General features: G+C 49.1%; 1 protein-coding gene across 1 annotated transcript in view; it reads right to left on the bottom strand.

Annotated features, from left to right (window-relative positions):
- The window catches only part of PAPPA (pappalysin 1), a 195709-nt gene that overhangs the window by 102101 nt on the left and 74831 nt on the right, over positions 1 to 18777 (bottom strand). Inside the window, exon 7 of the mRNA XM_053281794.1 lies at positions 14959 to 15466. Coding sequence (XP_053137769.1) covers positions 14959 to 15466 — 508 coding nt within the window. The remainder of the gene's footprint in view (positions 1 to 14958; positions 15467 to 18777) is intronic.

Raw genomic sequence — 18777 nt, 5'->3', positions numbered from 1 at the left:
TTCCCAGTCAGTGGGTGTTTACATTTTTCCCTGAGAAGCCGGAATATCTCCGTCTCATCTATTTCTGCAGGAGGAGGAATAATGCAAAAGGCAGAAGAGAATAATAAAATGGAAATCCTCTCCCAGACAAAAGGAAACTGGGATGAAGTGTGTGTCTCACAGTAACCCGTATAATAAAGAGTTCCATTTCTAGCAGGTGAAATGTTTGTATTACCGCTGAAACTAACAGCTCTTTAATAATGGCATTGTGCAAAAAGAAATGATTCAAAAACAAAAGAGAGAGCCGTACGGGATATGCTTTGCAATCTGTATTTGCCTGAATCTAAGAATAGCCCTCCCCCCCTGCAAGTTATTTGATGCTACAAATTGGGGGACGGAGCGGTGGCTTTTTCCTTTTGGATAAGTAGTATAACATATATTTAACCCATATTTTTAAAGGCAGGGGGTTGTCTTAAATTCAGGGCTTCCTTCTATTTGAGTAAACAGGGTACTTTTTTGCTGGGAGGAAAGGACTGCCCCTCAATGGCAGAACACAGCTGCTTTTCAGGTCACCTGGAGTACCACGATGGAAGGAAGGTGGGATATCAACATCACAAGATGTAGCGGAGACCACAGGAGGTAACCCAGGATTGACCCAGAGGTGTAACGATGGCCACAAATGCCAAAATGGCATGCCAAGGCCAGCAAGAACATCCGAGGGAAGAACACCAAAATCACAGCATGATAAGGTTGGAAGGGTCCTTTATCATGTCCAGCCCACTGCGCATGATAAGGTTGGAAGGGACCTTTAGTCCAGTCCGCTGCGCAGTGCAGGAAGCTGCTACAGCATCGCTGACAGATAGCCATCCAGCCTCTGCTGGAGAATATCTAAAGGAGAAGAGCCCAGCACTGCATGAGGCAGGCTGTTCCACAGTCTAAATGCTCTCACCGCTGATAATGGAGGAGCCTGAATCTGCTTCCCCTTGGTCCTAGTCCTGCCCTCAGGAGTGACATAAATAAGAACATCTCCCCCGGCACAGCACCAGGGTTCCCTGTAACAGGGATACCCAGATGTTGTTGACAACCACTCCCATAATCCCCAGCCAAAGGCCATTGCAGTTGGGCAGAGTGGCAGTAGCAGGGGGGCGGGAATCATCGGGGGATCCCCCGTTCACTTTGCCATCATCACCTCCTCCCTGAAGAGGAGGAGAGCTGGTCTTGTGGTAGCAAGCATGAATTTCCCCCTTTGCTAAGCAGGGTCCACCCTGGTTTTGCATTTGAATGTGAGACCACATGTGTGAGAACCATAAGATGGATGGGGCCGCTCTGGGAAGAGCATCTACATCCTTGCATGCAGCAAGTCTCAAGTTCCCTCCCTGGTGCCATCTCCAGATAAGGGCTGAAAGAGACTCCTGCCTGCAACCTTGGAGACGCCGCTGCCAGTCTGTGCAGACAATACCGAGCTAGACGGACCAAGGGTCTGACTCAGTATAAGGCAGCTTCCTACGTTCCAGGAGACACGTAATACAGTGAACCACAGGGGTCTAATATTCACTTGACACCAATGAGAGCATCAAGCATCCCAGATCTGTCTTTGCAAGGTAAGTCCATCTGCCTATATATCTGATATTACATTTGTAAATGGTTTTGAGAACCACGGACAGCGAAAGGTGGCACATGGATATTGCAGAATAAATGCATGCCTTTAAAGCCCATCCTCTGCGGTTGCTGCCCATACAACCCCCTCCCCACTTCATCATTCGCGGCCCTTCCAAATCCTTCTCTGCACCCTCGGTTGGTCTTTGCCCTTTTCCGGCTTCCTGGTCTCCTTCCAGCGGGAATTCTTCACATAACTTCTTCAATAGGCTTCCATCATCGGATCATTCCACATGACCTAGCCACCTTAACCTTTCTGGGACAATTAATGGGCCTTACGTTATTCCGTTCACACACGCTCAGCCAAGGAACACGTCCCCAAGAGGAGGTGAAAATCCCCTTCATCTATACACGAAATGCCTCTTTTTGACCCTGTGTGGGGTTTTTTCTTTTTTGTTTCACCCAAGTCAGACAGCAGCCTCATGAGATCCCAATTAGGATCAAGACCCCTGCACTAAGGCAGGCACTATTTAAACTTGCGCCACCATCTGAAGCTGCTATCTGATGGGATTTGGAGGAGGAGAGAGGAGTCAAGACGGTGATGTGGTAAGTAAAGTGTGCCGTAGAGTTGGTGTCGCCTCTTGGCAGCCACAGAGCCCTGGGGTTGTCTTTGGTAGAATACAGGAGGGGTTTCCCATTGCCTCCTCCCGTGCAGTATGGGATGATGCCTTTCAGCATCTTCCTATATCACTGCTGCCCGATTATAGGTGTTTCCCACAGTCTGAGAAACATACCAGCAGGGATTCGAAATTGACTTGACGGCACATTTTACCTTTACTAGGGTGCAAATACCTATTGATACTTTGGCTTTCTGTAATCACCCTTCTTACTTTGTGCTGGTCCATGACCGTAATAAAGATTGATTGATTGATCCTCATGCCACTGTCCTATTGAAACCACCACCACACACACACACACAGAGTCCAGGGTGGCCAGAACCTAAGGGGTATACTCGTGGGGCAAATGGGCTGTAAGCCAGAATTTGGCTTTTTAAAAGTCAAATCTGGCCACCTAGACACAGACACACAAACACACAGAGCTGTGGCTTGCATGGAAGGGAAGTTCCCACAGAAGCCCTGGTGGCCCTTTTTGCTTAAAAACGAAACACTCAGGGTCAAACCATGGGTTGTGCTTTAGGCCACTGTGGACTGCCCCTGCTCCTAAAAGGAAGGCTACATCGGTCTGCTAGCGTGTTGCCTCCACCTTAGCTGGCCTTGGAAGCTTTAATCGGCTAACCAGGGCAATGAACCCACTAAACCAGCAGATTAACGTTTGCTTCCCAGGCAATCTGTGGGACAGGCAGCAGGCCCAAGCTCCAGGGAATCTTGACAGGGCCTTGCTGTCACCCAAGTGCCACAGTGGCTAACACACGTTTCCAGTGGGAGGATGTCCGTACAGCTCTAACAGGCTCACTTTGCTTCTGTTACGGTTGAGAATCGTGGGAAAGGGCTTCAGGGGCATAAAGCCACCTTTCAATGTTCTCTAGTCCAGGCGTTCTTGGGATGTTGTAAGTCTACAGCTCCCATCATAGTCAGCCTCAACGGCCTTGGATGATAGGAGTTACATTTGTTTGTTTGTTTGATGGATTGATTGTTTGATGGATTGATATACTGCCCTTCCAAAAATGGCTCAGGGCAGTTTACATCAAAATAAAAAGAATTAAAACCCACTGACAACTAAATTCAAAACTAAATCTATTAAACAATTAAACACATTTAAGCATTAAAACCATTAACATTAAAACCAACATTAGAAATTTAAAATCATCATCGAATTAAAAGCCTGGGTGAATAGATATGTCTTCAGTGCCTCTTTAAAAGTTGCCAGAGTTGGGGAGGCTCCTATTCCCATCCCATATAACCTGAACACCCACATTTGAGAACCTCTGGATCTTGCCATTCCCCTTTTGGTGCTGCGGCCAGTTTGTGACGGCAGCAATAGTGGTCTTGCCAGTGGCTGATGGCCACCATTTCCTCCCCACCCCCCCCCCCCCGACTAGGAATATAGGAAGCGGACTTAGAGTCAGTCAAGCCCAACCTGTGGTACTCTAGATGTTGCTGAATCACAACTCCCATCATCCCCTGCTACAGTTTATTGCATCATCTGGAGAACCCCTGCATAAGCCCATCTAGCTCAGGACTGTCTACACTGACTGGCAGCAACTTCTCCAAGGTTTCAGGCAGGAGTCTTTCCCAACCCTACCTGGAGATGCTGCCAGGGACCTCCTGCATGCCAATCAGTAGTTCTCCCAACAAGCTGCAGCCCCCTCCCCAAAGTGAAGCAGCCGAGGAAAGACAGACTCAAGAAGCAAATAAGGTACTTGGGAGCCTAGCAAGCTGCCATCTTGAGTCAGAACCTCAGTCCATCTAGCTCAGTACTGTATACACTGATTGGCAGCAGCTCTCCAAGGTTTCAGGCAGGAGTCTTCCCCAGCCCTACCTGGTGATGCTGCCAGGGAGGGAATCTGGGACCTTCTGCATGCAGAGCAGATGCTCTGCCACTGAGCTGCAGCCCCATCCCCTAAGGGGGATATCTGACAGTGCTCATATGCAGTAACTCATTGAAAAGCAAACACTGAAATGCAAACTGCTTAGGAAAAGTTAACCATCCATGCTCACAAGACCAGCCCTCCTCTCACTTCCTTCCTACAATGAGCAATTGACAACTATCATTGTATCTTGGCCTCGTGCAGGACAGTGAAGCAACTTGCTTTGAGAAGAAGAAGAAGAAGAAGAAGAAGAAGAAGAAGAAGAAGAAGAAGAAGAAGAAACTGATCATTCCAACTGGTGTAGCAAATTATAAAGTCTTATCTGTCTGAGGCGTGCCTGAGATGGACCAGGGAAAAGCAGATACCACATACATCAAAAGCTGGGACCAGAAAGTCCTTTGAGAATGGCATTATATCATCAAAGCAGCTTCTCTACCATTACTCAGCTTTTATTAAGCTGCCACACCACTGATCCACACATCTATTCCAAGAGGCTGTCCCCATAATGGACTGTAGCCGAATTAGTACTGACTGAAATTAAATCACATCCTCAGAACGCTCCTGGGAAAATGCTACACAATGATACAGCTTCATTCACAGGACCATTCAAAAGGAAAAACCTACATATTCTCTACACTGACTAGGCACGTGCATGAATCGTATTTGGCGATGCAATTCGGAACACATCCCTTGCCACTTTAAAACGGAGGAGAGCAGGTGCATACCTGCTCCTCCGCCGCTTACCACCACTTCCGGGATCGTTGGCACTCCTCCCAGTTATCTTCATGTGCTGGTGGTGCTCTCCCCAAGCGTCCTCGTGTGACGCCAGCATGCACATGACCATCATGCGTGAACTAAGTAGATGGCAGCTTCCTATGTTCCTAGTTTTGGAGAGATGGGGCTGGAGCTCAGCGGAAGAGCAGCTGCTTTGCATGCAGAAGGTCCCGGGTTCAATCCCTGGCAGCATCTCCAGGGAGGACTGGGAAAGACTCCTTCCTGAAACCTTGGAGAGCTGCTGCCAGTCAGTGTAGACAAGACTGAGTTAGGTTAACCAATGGTCCAATGGTTAACCAAGGCAGTTTCCTATGTTCTAGAGGTAGTGCTTCACAATCCCACAAGTCCTTTGAAGTCTATCCAAACCCTTGGAAGAGAGCGGGTCTTGTGGTAGCAAGCATGATTGCCCCCTTTGCTAAGCAGGGTCCACCCTGGTTTGCATTTGAAGGGGAGAATGAGCACTGCAAGATATTCCCCTCAGGGGATGGGGCCGCTCTGGGAAGAGCATCTGAGGTCCCAAGTCCCCTCCCTGGCAGCATCTCCAAGATAAGGCTGAGAGAGACTCTTGCCTGCAACTTTTGAGAAGCCGCTGCCAGACAGTACTGAGAAAGATGGGCAGTAGAAGGAAGCTCCCTATGTCCCTACGTTCTTATGGCTCCCATGGAGCAGTTCATTTGAGGCCATGCAGATTAAGGACGGCTTCATTTCCCCACCCCTCCCTCTCTGGATCGCTGCCCAGCCATTCCCTCTGCAAACCCATCCGGGGTGACATCTCTTCCCTTCTGCCTCCCTCCCCCTTTACTACCAGAGCAAGCAGCCTTCCTTGAAGAGGAGGGCGAAAAATCCCCTATCTAGCTGAAACCTGCTAGGTGGGGGTGGCGGGTCCAGGGGTGGGCGGGCAGGATTTCATCAGCCAAAGAGAGACGTCAAACCACAGGCGCCCTTGCGCTCTCCTGTTATTTCAGCTGCTGTCAGATCTTTCGCTGTTTGGACAAGGCTGGAGAAAGGGCAGGTGCGGGAGCTGCACAAGGAACCTCCCGCCTCTCCTGTCGACATAAATTTGATTTCAGCAGCAAGAGCACCCAAAGAGTGCCAAAAGAAAGGGGCTCACTGGATGTCCTTCAGATAGAACCATAGGCACGGGGGAACCTTCTCCTGCACGGACCCATGGGGACGAGGGAACTGGAGGAATAGCAAGGGCAGGATAGGTATGTAGAGAGCTGCCTTTTACTGAGTCAGACCTTTGGTCCTTCTAGCTCAGTATTGTCTACTCTGACTGGCAGTAGTTCTCCAGCACACTTTCCAGCAACACCTAGAGATGCCAGGAGCCGGACCTGGGACTTTCTTGCAATCCATACAAAGAATGCAAAAGAGGGTAGTGCCCAGACCAAAAAAATGCCATGTAAGTACAAAACAAAACTGAGTACTACTATTGTGAAATGTAAATACAAGGTAGTACGAGGCGCAACTTCATAAAAGACGAAAGAGACATATATTAAGCAGACTTTTAAATGGGTTTTTAATCTGCAAATTTGGCTTTCTCCAGGTCTAAAATAAATTGCATTGGTTTTCTATGGTTTTGTCCAGAGGTGCACCTCGGTAATTTTGGAGCCTGGACCTAAAGGGCTTTGGAGAGACACACATACATGTACCGAGCAAATTAAGCATCATCATGCTCAGCCCGGCGACCACACCATCCAGGACAGACTAAAGAGGATTTAGGGGATCCCAGGGGCTGTGGAGGCCCTGGACTTTGGCCCGGAAGTCCAGGGGTAAGACCCAGGCACAGACTGGCCCACAGGGCAACAGGGCATATTCCCGGTGCGCCCCACCCACAGGGTGCTCCTGAGCCCCGCCGCACTCGGCAGCAGTAAATCCTCCCACCCTTAAGCACCCATTCTGCTTAAAACCCGGTGCCCTCCCCACATACATTCCACTGCCCTCTCAGTGCCCCCAGCCCGGCCCTGGTAAGACCACCTCTGTTTTTGTCTATTGGTCTTTGTGACCCACCCTGGCCAGTAAAACTCTCGAGGGGCAGGGTAGAAATAAAACCGTGGGTATTTCCCAGCCCTACCTGGACTGAACCTTGGACCTTCTGCATGCAAAGCAGATGCTCTACTACTGAGCTTTGGTGATGGTTGTTCCCACCCCCCTCCTCTTACTGGCAGTGGCTGTCCTGGGCTGCCTTTTGGGAGGTCTTCGCCAGGTCTGAGCCATCTAATAATAAGCAACCAGCCTAGAGAGCAGGGGGCTGTGGTTTCAAATCCCCATTGGTGTGTTTCCCAGAATATGGGAAACTCCTCTCTCAGGCAGCAGCGATACAGGAAGATGCTGAAAGGCATCATCTCATACTCTGCGGGAGGAGGCAATGGTCAACCCCTCCTGCATTCTACCACAGACTACCACGGGGCTCTGTGGGTGCCAGGAGCTGACACCGACTCAACGGCACAACCTTTCCTTTCCTTTCGCCAGGTCTACCTGGAAATGCAGGTTACTGAACCCGAGACCTTCTGCATAGCAAGCAGGAGCTCTGCCACTGAGCTATGGTCCAATTCCTTAATAATTGAACAGAATCTATTGCCACGGGCCTCCTCCCCACCCTTTAAAAAACCCACAGTAAGCCGGGTTTGGCATGCAAAGCAGATGTTCTACCACTGAGTCGTGGCAACATATAGATGAATCTGCCTTCTGCAGAGTCTGACCCTTGGCCCGTCTAGCGCAGTACTGTTAATTAGCTTTGCAAGTTGACTCATTAAATAAGCCACTTATTTATTCAATGGACCACCTTCTTACACTCTGCTCCAGACCAAACAGCAGATTTTAAAAGCCCATTTTATCCCAGGATCCAAACAAAGTGGGGAAACAATTTTAAAACCCTAAATCCTCCAAATATTGATCAGACTGAAAACTCAACGCTGAAAAACAAAGTTGGGCCCACTGATAATACTGCTAAAAATAGAGGCAATACATTTGTTATTAATCCCTACAGTGGGTTCCCCCCCTTTTTTTGAGAGTTTGTTTCCAAGTATAAGAGAGGAAGTTATTTTTAAAGTTGTTGAGCAACGTCTGCCTGAGATGACTTCCCTCAATCAAGCTAAGAAAAAAAAACTGTTTGTTATTCCCAGGAGATTTCTGGTGTTGCTCAAATATGCCAGTAGAACCCAGTGTACGAGATCGAATGATGCAGGGAAATAATTATTTACAAAAAAAAGGACAGCTTAATTCAGCACATCTATAAAGAGTTCTACTTCAAGTATTTGCTCTCAATCTCTACATACGCATGGGTATGATTTCAGCTTCAGATCATGACCTTCCTACACCTTTCCCAAGAGCTTTCTCCTTTTTAAGACAGTCAACCAACTCTGCTTGCCACTCCAGGGGCGGCCTTTTCATGAGGCAAGGTGAGACCATTGTCATAGGTGGCAGAATGTTAGGGTGTCTCCAACTCTTTGGGACTCATAGGAACCTAGGAAGCTGCCATATACTGAGTCAGACCCTTGGTCCACCTAGCTCAAGATTGTCTACCCAGATTGGCAGCGGCTTCTCCAAGGTTGCAGGCAGGAGCATCTCTCTCAGCCCTCTCTTGGGGATGCTGCCAGGGAGGGAACTTGGAACTTTCTGCTCTTCCCAGAGTGGCCCCATTCCCGCAGGGGAATCTCTTGCAGTGCTCACACATGGAGTCTCCCATTCAAATGCAAACTATTTTGCTAAATAGACCCTGCTTAGCAAAGGGGACTGTTCATGGTCACCACCACAAGACCAGCTCTCCTCCCATACTATTCTGACCATGGCAAGTTTTGCAGGGAATGTCTCTCCTCGCACTCCTTCCAAAGCTTGCAAGAAGCACAAGGAGAGAGGAGGAGGAGAAGGAGGAGAAGGCTGCCACTGGAGACCTTCCCTTTCACCCAACCTCTGTGCAACATGCAAACATGCAGACATGCAGACTTGCACCGGTTAGTTTTGAACGGGGTGGCCGCCCCTACCAGAATTATGGGGCAAGCCAGCATTGGGAGCCCCACCTCAGGCACTGCAATACCTGGGGTCACCCCTGTGCAGCTCCCTCAGATGCAAGCATTAGCAGCCTCTAACAACAACAAATATTTATATATCACTTTCCAACAAAAGTTTCCAAAGCCGTTTACATAGAGAAATAGCAATTCTGGCTTGTGCTTGAGAAAATGGGAGGCAGATAAGTTGTTCGACCTCTCCCCTGACACTAGAATTTGGGACCACTGGGATGTATTGATCAGCAGCATGGGGCTGGGGCTGTAGCTCAGTAGCAATGCATCTGCTTGCATGCAGAAGGTCCCAGGTTCCATCCCTGGCAGCATCTCCAGGTAGGGCTGGGGAGACTCCTGCCTGGAACCCTAGATTTGCACAGTTCTGTCCAAGCGTCCTTAGAATGCCCAAGCCTTCTAAGGCACGCTCACGAGAGAGGGCAAGCAGGCAACCATTCCCATTGGCTGCACCTAGCTCAATACTGACTGCACTGACCAGCAGGGGCACGCCAGGGCTTCAAGTCAAGGTTCTTCCCCAGTACTGCCTGGAGGAGACGCCGTCATGGACTGAACCTTGGACTTCCTGCACGCAGAGCAGATTCTCTACCACTGAGTCATGGCAACATAAATATATGACTATCTGAAGCTGCTGCTTACTGAGTCGGACCCTTGGCCCACCTAGCTCAGGATTGTCAGCCCTGACTGGCAGCTGCTCTCCAGGGTTTGAGGCAAGGGTCTTTCCCAACCCTGTCGGGAGCTGCCGCCAGGAATGGCAGCCTGAGATATTCTGCACACAAAAGCAATCTCCTGAGCGGCAGCCCATTCCCAGAACTACAATCCAGTCTGAGGGTATCGGCTCCAATCTTAGGGCTGGTAGGGGGACAGAAGCCATGCATCCGCCATGAACAGGATGCTTCCCCAAGCCGAAATGACAGGAACGTGCTCTACCCGAGGCCCTGCATTTTGCTCAGGGTGGGGCCGCATGTTGTTCCTTATCCTTTGGACAGGTGGATCTGGAAGCCACGTCTGGGTGCTTGGATCCCCAGCGTTCCTCTGGCTGGCTGGGCTTCAGAAGACAAGGAGACGGGCAGACAGATTCGGGAGACGGATGAGTGGGAAGGAATGTCCTAACACGGGCAGCTGGGGCTGTGCCTCTCAGCAGTGGACCGCGTCCAGCAGTGGCTGGAGTTTAGGCTCGAACACTGCGGGGGCCATGCTAGGTGCACAGGTGCCTGACCCAAAGCCAACTGCAAGGCAGAGGAAGGGCGTCTCGACTGCAGGCAGGGCGGCCTCTGCATGGGTGCGCCGTGCCAAGCCAGCACGGCTGGCTCGTGGCTGCAACCTGCCCAGGGAACAGCCGCTGGCTGAAGGGCAGACAGACCTCCAGCAGGTGTTTTGCCACCTGCCAAACTCTGCAAGCGAAGGAACATCCCGACAGAGTCCAAAGTGGTAGCAAGAGGCTAGAATGAATGGGTCCAGGGGGCACAAAGCTAGGATGCTCTCTACCATGGATATACCCCCTATCTATCTATCTATCTATCTATCTATCTATCCATCCATCCATCCATCCATCCATCCATCCATCCACCCCAAACTCTCATCTCTGGGCAGTTAACCACAACTTAAAACGTACACAACAGTCTTAAAAACAATTATGGCAATCTAAAAATTAAAGACAGGTTCAAACTTAAAAATTTAAAAAGCTGAAAAAGCTTGGCTGGAGAGGTGGGTTCTCGAGCACTTTTTCAAAACGGCCAGAGATGGGGAAAACCATTTTTCAGTAGGGAGCGCATCCCACAGTCTCGGGGCAGCAACCAAGAAGGCCTGGCCCCATGTGGCCACCAGCCAAGCTGGCGGCAACTGGAGACGGACCTCTCAAAGTTCTCTTAAATACCCAGGGCTTAGGACATTTAATCCTATAATCCTAAAGGGGTATCAGCTGGGGGGCGCCATGTTCTACTTGGGTTAGGATGGGGATGGGGTCATAGCCCAGTGGTGGAGCATCTGCTTTGCGGGCAGAAGGTCCCAAGTTCAATCCCTGCCATCCCCTAGGAAAGGCTTGCCTGAAACTCTCTGGAGAGATGCTGCCAGTCAGTGTAGACAATACTGAGCTAGATGGACCAACCATCTGACTCTGCATAAGGCAGCTTCCTATCTAGTCTACTGGGGATGGGGCTGCAGGTCAGTGGTAGAGTGTCTGTTTTTCATGTAAAAGGTTCCAGGTTCAAGCCTTGGCAGCATCCCCACGTAGCGCTGGGAAAAACTCTTGCCTAGAACCTTGGAGAGCTGCTGCCAGTCGGTGTAGACCAGTGATCCCTGTAAGAGGGATTCCCAGATGTTGTTGACTACAGTCAACAAGCTGCAATAAGTCACTGCTTGGGGATTATGGGAGTTGTCGTCAACAACATCTGGGAACCCCTGTTACAGGGGACACGGTTTGTTTCCCATCTGTCTACTCAGCTTGCCTCTTTACTTCATCCTACTTTGACCGAGAACTTGCTGTGTGATCCTCGTCGGTTTCTGCCCCTGAAGATGAGAGGGCACACCTCACCTCCTGTCCCCTGGTTCTTGGCGGTCTGCTTGAGTCTCTGGGTTCTGCGTTCGAGTCCTGAAGCATCTAGGGGCCCCTGCCCATGGCCAGACTGACAGCTGAGCTATTCAGCCATCAAGAAGAGACCCGACACAAGCACAAAAGCTCCCTCCTCTCATTATCACTTCACATTTTCCAGGCCTGCATCTTGGCAGTGGGGAAAGACAGCTATGTGTCGAATCAGATGAGACGTGGGAACTCCCCCTTGGTATTTCCATTTTTACTGCAAAAACAGAGGCATGCTGGTGGGGCCCTCCAAACTTGACTGAAGCCGAGGGAAGGAGCGGGGCTTGATTCTCCTCCAGGCTGTTCCCCGGAGCCAGTTAGCCCCTTTGGAGATGCTATTTGCACCCATCCACAGTGGAAACAGTGCAGGGGGCGGTGGGGGGGGGGGAGAGGCTAGAAATGACCAGCTCAGCAACCAGCTCTCACAAAAGAGGCTGTGGTTCAAAATGCAGATATTGAGTGGACAAGACCTATACAGAAATGTCCCCCCAGCTGAGTATTGCTTCTGGCGTCTGTTTTGCAGTGGGTTTTCACCTCCAACAGATACAGCCTATAAACTAAAACAGGCCCCATCACACCATGTATGAGCATGACCTCAATGCAGAGTGGCGAGTTCTTGGTTGCAGCTACGTTCTCCTCACCACAGCATTACATGCTGACACAGCATTGCAACGAAGGGACTTGGGTGCAAAAAAATGTCAAAGGGTTGTAGTGGTCATAAGGAGGAACACGGCTGCAGCTACGTCCCTTCAACTCTCACACCAAAAATCCTCAAAATGACTTTCCCACTTCATGACATGAGCAGGGAATTCTTGGTGTGTGTGTGTGCGTGCGTGCGTGCGTGCGTGCGTGTGCGTGTGTGTGTGTGTATTCAGCCTTAGTGACTTCACCCCGCTTTCCAACTCCACTCCTCCAGTTGAGAGCAAGTGGCAGCTTTAGGTTAAAATGAAAATGGAGGGAGATCTGTCCCATATCATCTCTGATTTGGTGCTAAGTTATAGGAACACCGGAACATAGGAAGCTGCCTTCTACCGAGTCAGACAATTGGTCCATCTAGCTCAGTACTGTCAGGGAGGAGAGCTGGTCTTGTGACAGCAAACATGACTTGTCCCCTTTGCTAAGCAGGGTCCACGCTGGCTGCATATGAATGGGAGACTACATGTGTAAGTAACGGGAGACCACACTACAAGATATTCCCTTCAGGGGATGGAGCCGCTTTGGGAAGAGCATCTAGGTTTCAAGTTCCCTCCTTGGCATCTCCAAGATACAGCTGGGGGAGATTCCTGTCTGCAACCTTGGAGAAGCTGCTGCCAGTCTGTGTAGACAGTACTGAGCTAGATGGATTCTCTGACTCAGTATATGGCAGCTTCCTATGTCCTATATCTACACAGACTGGCAGCGGCTTCTCCAAGGCTGCAGTCAGGAGTCTCTCTCAACTCTATCTCGGAGATGCTACCCGTGAGGGAACTTGGAACCTTCCACATGCAAGCATGCATGCAGAGGGTCTTCCCAGAGCAGCCCCATCCCATCCCCTACAGTGCTCACGCATGTAGTCTCCCATTCAAATGCAAACCAAGGCAGACCCTGCTTAGCAAAGGGGACAATTCATACTTGCTAGTACAAGGCCAGCTCTCCTCCCTGGCTCAGGTTGGTTCCCTAACCCTGTGTAGATTCACCTCTTTGCTCACAACTGGAGGAGGAGGGCATAGGGTGAAGACCCTATAACTCATAGCCCAAGTGACCCCATGCTTCTGGGACTCTCTACTATGACCTGAGCACACAGGCCTACTTCTATCCTCTGAATCCAAGGAATCCCTTGAAGACCTGCCAGTCACCAAATTCAGCATCTACAAAATTGGGCAAGTCCCCTGAAAATCCACAAACGCTTTCCCATCGAAAGGTGAGCGGACCAAACCACTCTACCTAGGCAACAGCTATAAAAACCTTCGGTCAGCTCCAAATATTTGCTGGAGCAACATCTGATCTAGTGCTGCAGCCACCTCTCTTGTCGGAGCTATCCAAGGTCCTGACCCCTTCACCTGACTGCTTCTCTCAGAACTGTGCAGCTCCCAGAACTCTGACTATCCTCCAGATGAGGCAGCAGCTCAGAGGCAGAGCATCTGCTTTGCATGAAGAAAGCGCACAAGTTAACTCCTGGCCACATCTCTGGGTAGGTCCGGGGAAGACTCCTGCCCGAAACTTTGGTGAGTCGCCGACTCTCCAAGTGAAGGCAGTCATGAGCTAGATGGACCAAGGGCTTGACTCGGTATAAGGCAGCTTCCTATGTACCCTGTAGAAGGCATAGTTCGAAGTACTCTGGAAAATATCTATCTATCTATTTTGGGAAGGCACCATGGCTCATTTGGATAGCATCTGCTTTGAACACAGAAGGTCCCAGGATCAATTTTTGACAGTATCTCCAGGTAGGACTGGGAAAGACCCCCATTTGAAACCTTGGAGAAGCCACTGCCAGTCAGTATAGGCCGTGCTGAGCTGGATGGACCAAGTGTCTGACTCGGTAAAAGGCAGCATCCTATGTTTCTAGATCCCTGGTCAGCAGAGGCCCTGGCTGGCCATAGATTGTATGGGAATCTATGCAAGGGAAGAGATCTGGTCTTGTGGTAGCAAGCATGACTTGTCCCCTTAGCTAAGCAGAGTCTGCCCTGGTTGCATATGAATGGGAGACTTGATGTGTGAGCACTGTAAGATATTCCCCTCAGGGGATGGAGCCGCTCCGGGAAGAGGAGAAGGGTCCAAGTTCCCTTCCTGGCAACATCTCCAAGATAGGGCTGAGAGAGACTCCTGCCTGCAACCTTGGAGAAGCCACTGCCAGTCTGTGTAGACAATACTGAGCTAGATGGACCTATGGTCTGACTCAGTAGATGGCAGCTTCCTATGTTCCTATGTTCCTCTCCCACTTAGAACAGTATAAGATTGGGAGGAGGGGGAAGGAGGAGGGGAAGGAGAATAATAATAATAATTATTATTATTATTTTTCAAAAGCACTTTCAATCAAAGGCCACACAACAGATAAACACAGGGTCCTGTCCGATGCAAAGCAGCACCATGGAAGCTTCTAAACAAGCTTCCAAAACCAAGCGGAGAATTCCCTCCCCAGATGACGGAGAGCAGCACCATTTGTTTTCCTGCTGAGTTGTTTCCTTGCCTCCCACTTCCACCATTCGCCCAGTCCATGGCTGTTTCTCCTGCTCTGTGCAGCAAGCCGAGAATAAAGCCTGGGAGTCGATTCCGAAGCAACACAATGGCAAATTCAGCCACACTTAAAACAAACTACCCACTGTACACCTTGTTTCCAAGACTCGGTTGACTTGGCCAAACTGAACCGTGGTTGAATTATGGAGGCACATTCAGATGGAAAAACAAACAGAGAATGCTCTAATGCAACTGAGCTTCTGCACTGCATCTGAGCTGGACTTTCCCACACTCATCTGGCTTATGGTACTTACGTGTCTACAAATTTCCGGCTGAGGTCCGAGATGATGACCGGAGAGCCTTTCCGGAGGGGAGGATCCCGGACCACCTTGTACAAGATGGGCCGGCATTTGGCACACAAGGCACTCTGTGGGATGGATGTGATCATGGTGGCATCAATCTCCAGGTGTTCATCTAAGGTGTAGATCTGAATGCCGTAGACCTCCTCGGTCACCTTCTTAGGGTCCAGCCTGATGGTCATGGGAATGTCGCAGAAGAAGTTCTGTGGCCCAAGGGAGATGTTTCCCCCACTGACCATCAAGAGCTTAATGTCATTCACCGCTTCAGGGGAATCCCAGTCAGGCGACACGAAGGTCACCCAGATGGTCAGGGACTCCGGGATCACAGGGTACTGAAACATGAGCTCTAAGTAGCAGCCCTGAGGTTCAGGACAGACCGGTGGGACTGTCTGCCTCATGACGGCAGCATTGGGACTCCAAGTTCTAACACTGGCTTTGCACGGCTGCTCCACATCGGGGTGACCTTGGATGAGGAAAGAAAAGGGCAAATAAAAATCAAGGTTGAGATGTTGCAAAATGGAATCCTGGGGTTTCTGAGAGACTCTATTTCTGCCCATGCCGACAGCGCATAACCACGATTACATAACAATAACTGGCAACACATAGTTATATAGGGATGGGGTTGTAGCTCAGTGGAAGAGCATTTGTTTTGCATGGAGAAGATTTCAAGTCCAGTCACTGGCATCTCCAGGTAGGGCTGGGAAAGACTCCTGCCTGAAATCTTGGAGAAGCCACTGCCAGTCAGTGTAGGCAATACTAAGCTAGACAGACCAAGGGTGTTCCTATGTTCCTATGCATGCCAAGCACATGCTCTGCTACTGAGCAATGGCTTCACCCTGTTTATCTCCTTTAAACGGACATGGCAAAGCACTCATCACTGATGCAGTTCCAGCAGGGTGCGACTTCTAGAGCGGGGGAAGCCCATCCAGGAAAATGTAGGTGTTCTCCCACTGAGATATGGCCTCATCCCCTAAAGGGAAAAACTTCACGTGCTCACATGTAATCACCCATCCAAGTGGGAACCAGGGCAGACCCTGCTTAGCAAAGCGGAAAATTCATGCTTCCTATCATGGGACCAGGTCTCCTCACAGGACATCCTGCCTAAGTCGTATTTTATTTCCCTATACACACAAAAAAGCCCAGAGAACAGTGTGCGGAGAAAGGGCTCCAGAAGATAGCAGACTGCATCAGCATACAAACTGACAGAAGCAACCCCAAATTGAAACAAACAGAGAAGGGAGATGTGTCCAAATGTAACAGAAGGAGGAAACAAGGAAACCGAAAACGTTCCTTCGTTTTGCACAGGGCGAGTGGAACCGTGGAGAAAAGGTAATAGAGAGATTAGGGTGCAACATTGACTCTCTTTAAACTGCGTATAATTGTAAAATTGTCAGCTACATAAGAAAACGTCAGCAGAGCTCATGCAAGGCAGCAAAAGCCCAAGTCAGCATAAATCAAATTGTAGACTCTGCACCCCATTTACGGAACAGCCTCCCCAGTAAGGTTCACCTGGCTTCGTCACTTTGTTCTTTTAGATGCCAGATAAAGACCTCTTTTGGTTCACCCAGACCTTTTAACTTCTGGTTTTCAGATTTGATCTAATTTTTAACTAATTTTAAAATGAGCTTTTCAGCTGCTTTGTATTGTATTTTGTTTGGTTTGGTTTTTCCCCACTTTTTTTGTCTGTTATGATTTAATATGTGTTTTTATTGTGTGTTTTTACTGTATGTTTTAATCCTCTGTTGTGAGCTGCCCAGAGAACAATGTGTTATGGGGCAACTAACAAATAAAGTTTATTAATTATTATTAATTAAGAACATAAGAACAGCCCTGCTGGATCAGGCCCAAGGCCCATCTAGTCCAGCATCCTGTTTCACACAGTGGCCCACCAGATGCCGCTGGAAGCCTACAGGCAGGAGTTTAGGGCTTTCCCACTCTCCTGCTGTTACTCCCCTGCAGCTGGTACTCAGAGGCATTCTGCCTTTGAGGTTGGAGGTGGCTTACAGCCCTCTGACTAGTAGCCAACGACAGACCTCTCCTCCATGAAGTTATCCAAACCCCTCTTAAAGCCATCCAGATTGTTGGCTGTCACCACATCTTGTAGAAGAGAATTCCACAAGTGGATTATGCGTTGTGTGAAAAAGTACCTCCATTTGTTGGCCCTAGATTTCCTGGCAATCAGTTTCATGGGATGACCCCTGGTTCTAGTGTTATGTGTGAGAGAGAAGAATTTCTCCCTATCTACTTTCTCCACACCATGCATGATTTTATAGACCTCTATCATGTTTCTCCGCAGTCATCTTTTTTCTGAACTAAATAGCCGGGTGTTGTAGCCTTGCATCATAAGAAAGGTGCTCTGGGCCCCTGATCACCTTGGTTGCCCTCTTCTGCACCTTTTCTCCCTCTTCCTCTTCTTATTATTTCTTGTTTACACGGTCAGACAGTTGTTATTGTCTGGTTTGTTTTATCCAGACATCGAGTCCTTCCCAAGGACCTGAGGTGGCTGAATTTTATTATCAATATTGTTGTTATGATTATAGATATCATCACAAAATATAGGCTGTTCCCAGTAAAGTTGCTTTTTGAAATTGGCTGATGGTGATTTCTGTGGCCCCGATGGTGTTGAGGTGCACTTCAAGGTCTTTTGGAACCTTCAGGGCGCCAATTACTACTGGGATTATTTTAGTCTTCTTCTGTCACAGCCTTTCAATTTCAATTTGTAGATCTTTTATTATTATTTATTTTTGTTTACACAGTCAGACAGGTGTTATTGACTGGTGATGATGATGATGGATGATGATGATGATGATTAGATCCCAGGTCCAATGTCAGGCTGCAGCTCCAGTTAGGGCTGAGAAAGATCTCTGAAACTTTAGAGAAGCCACTACTCAGTCAATACTGAGCGAGACAGACCAATGGTATGAGGCAGCTTCCTCTATTTCTGTGTTCCTGGATATGTTCCTAGGAACACCACTGCTTCGTGAATACAGAAATCTGCCTTATGCAGCATCAGACCACTGGTCCACCAGGACCAGTATTATCCCAGGGGTGCACAACTCAAATGCCCCGGTAGGCTGGGAACAGCCATGATTTGCTGCGTGGGGCCGAGGTCAATTTATGCACATTAATTGACTGATGATGATGATGATGAAGTGCCGTCAAGTCAGTGTCGATTCTTAGCAACCACATAGAGAGATTCTCTCCAGGAGGATCTGTGTCTTCCACTTGGCCTTGAAGGTCCCTCAGTGGTGCATTCATGGCTGTCGCCATCGAGTCTGTCCACCTTGCTGCTGGTCGTCCTCTTTCCTTCCACTTTTCCCAGCATTATGGACTTCTCAAGGGAGCTGGGTTTTCACATGATGTGTCCGAAGTAGGATACTTTGGTCATTTGTGCCTCAAGTGAAAATTCTGGATTGATTTTTTTCTATGATCTATTTGTTTGTTTACACAAACAAACAAATGCACATTATTACTACATTAACATTATTTAAATTAAATTATTAAATTGTTCAGAAGTGAAGGGGCAGAAGGTTGGAGCCTGGGGGAAAGGCAAGGTGTGGAGAGGGAGGGTGTCAGCAGGCTCCGGTCTCGGGGGAGATTATTATTATTGCATGATTATTTTTTAAATCATTTTTACATTTTATATCCCACTCTTCCTCCCAGGAGCCCAGAGCAGCGTACTACATACTTAAGTTTCTCCTCACAACAACCCTGTGAAGGAGGTTAGGCTGAGAGCGAAGTGACTGGCCCAGAGTCACCCAGCCAGTCTCGTGG

The sequence above is a fragment of the Hemicordylus capensis genome, chromosome 17 (genome assembly GCF_027244095.1).
Source record: "Hemicordylus capensis ecotype Gifberg chromosome 17, rHemCap1.1.pri, whole genome shotgun sequence".
NCBI classification, from domain to species: domain Eukaryota; kingdom Metazoa; phylum Chordata; class Lepidosauria; order Squamata; family Cordylidae; genus Hemicordylus; species Hemicordylus capensis.
The sequence above is the reverse complement of the archived record's forward strand: the minus strand, read 5'-3'. Positions and strand labels throughout refer to the sequence as shown.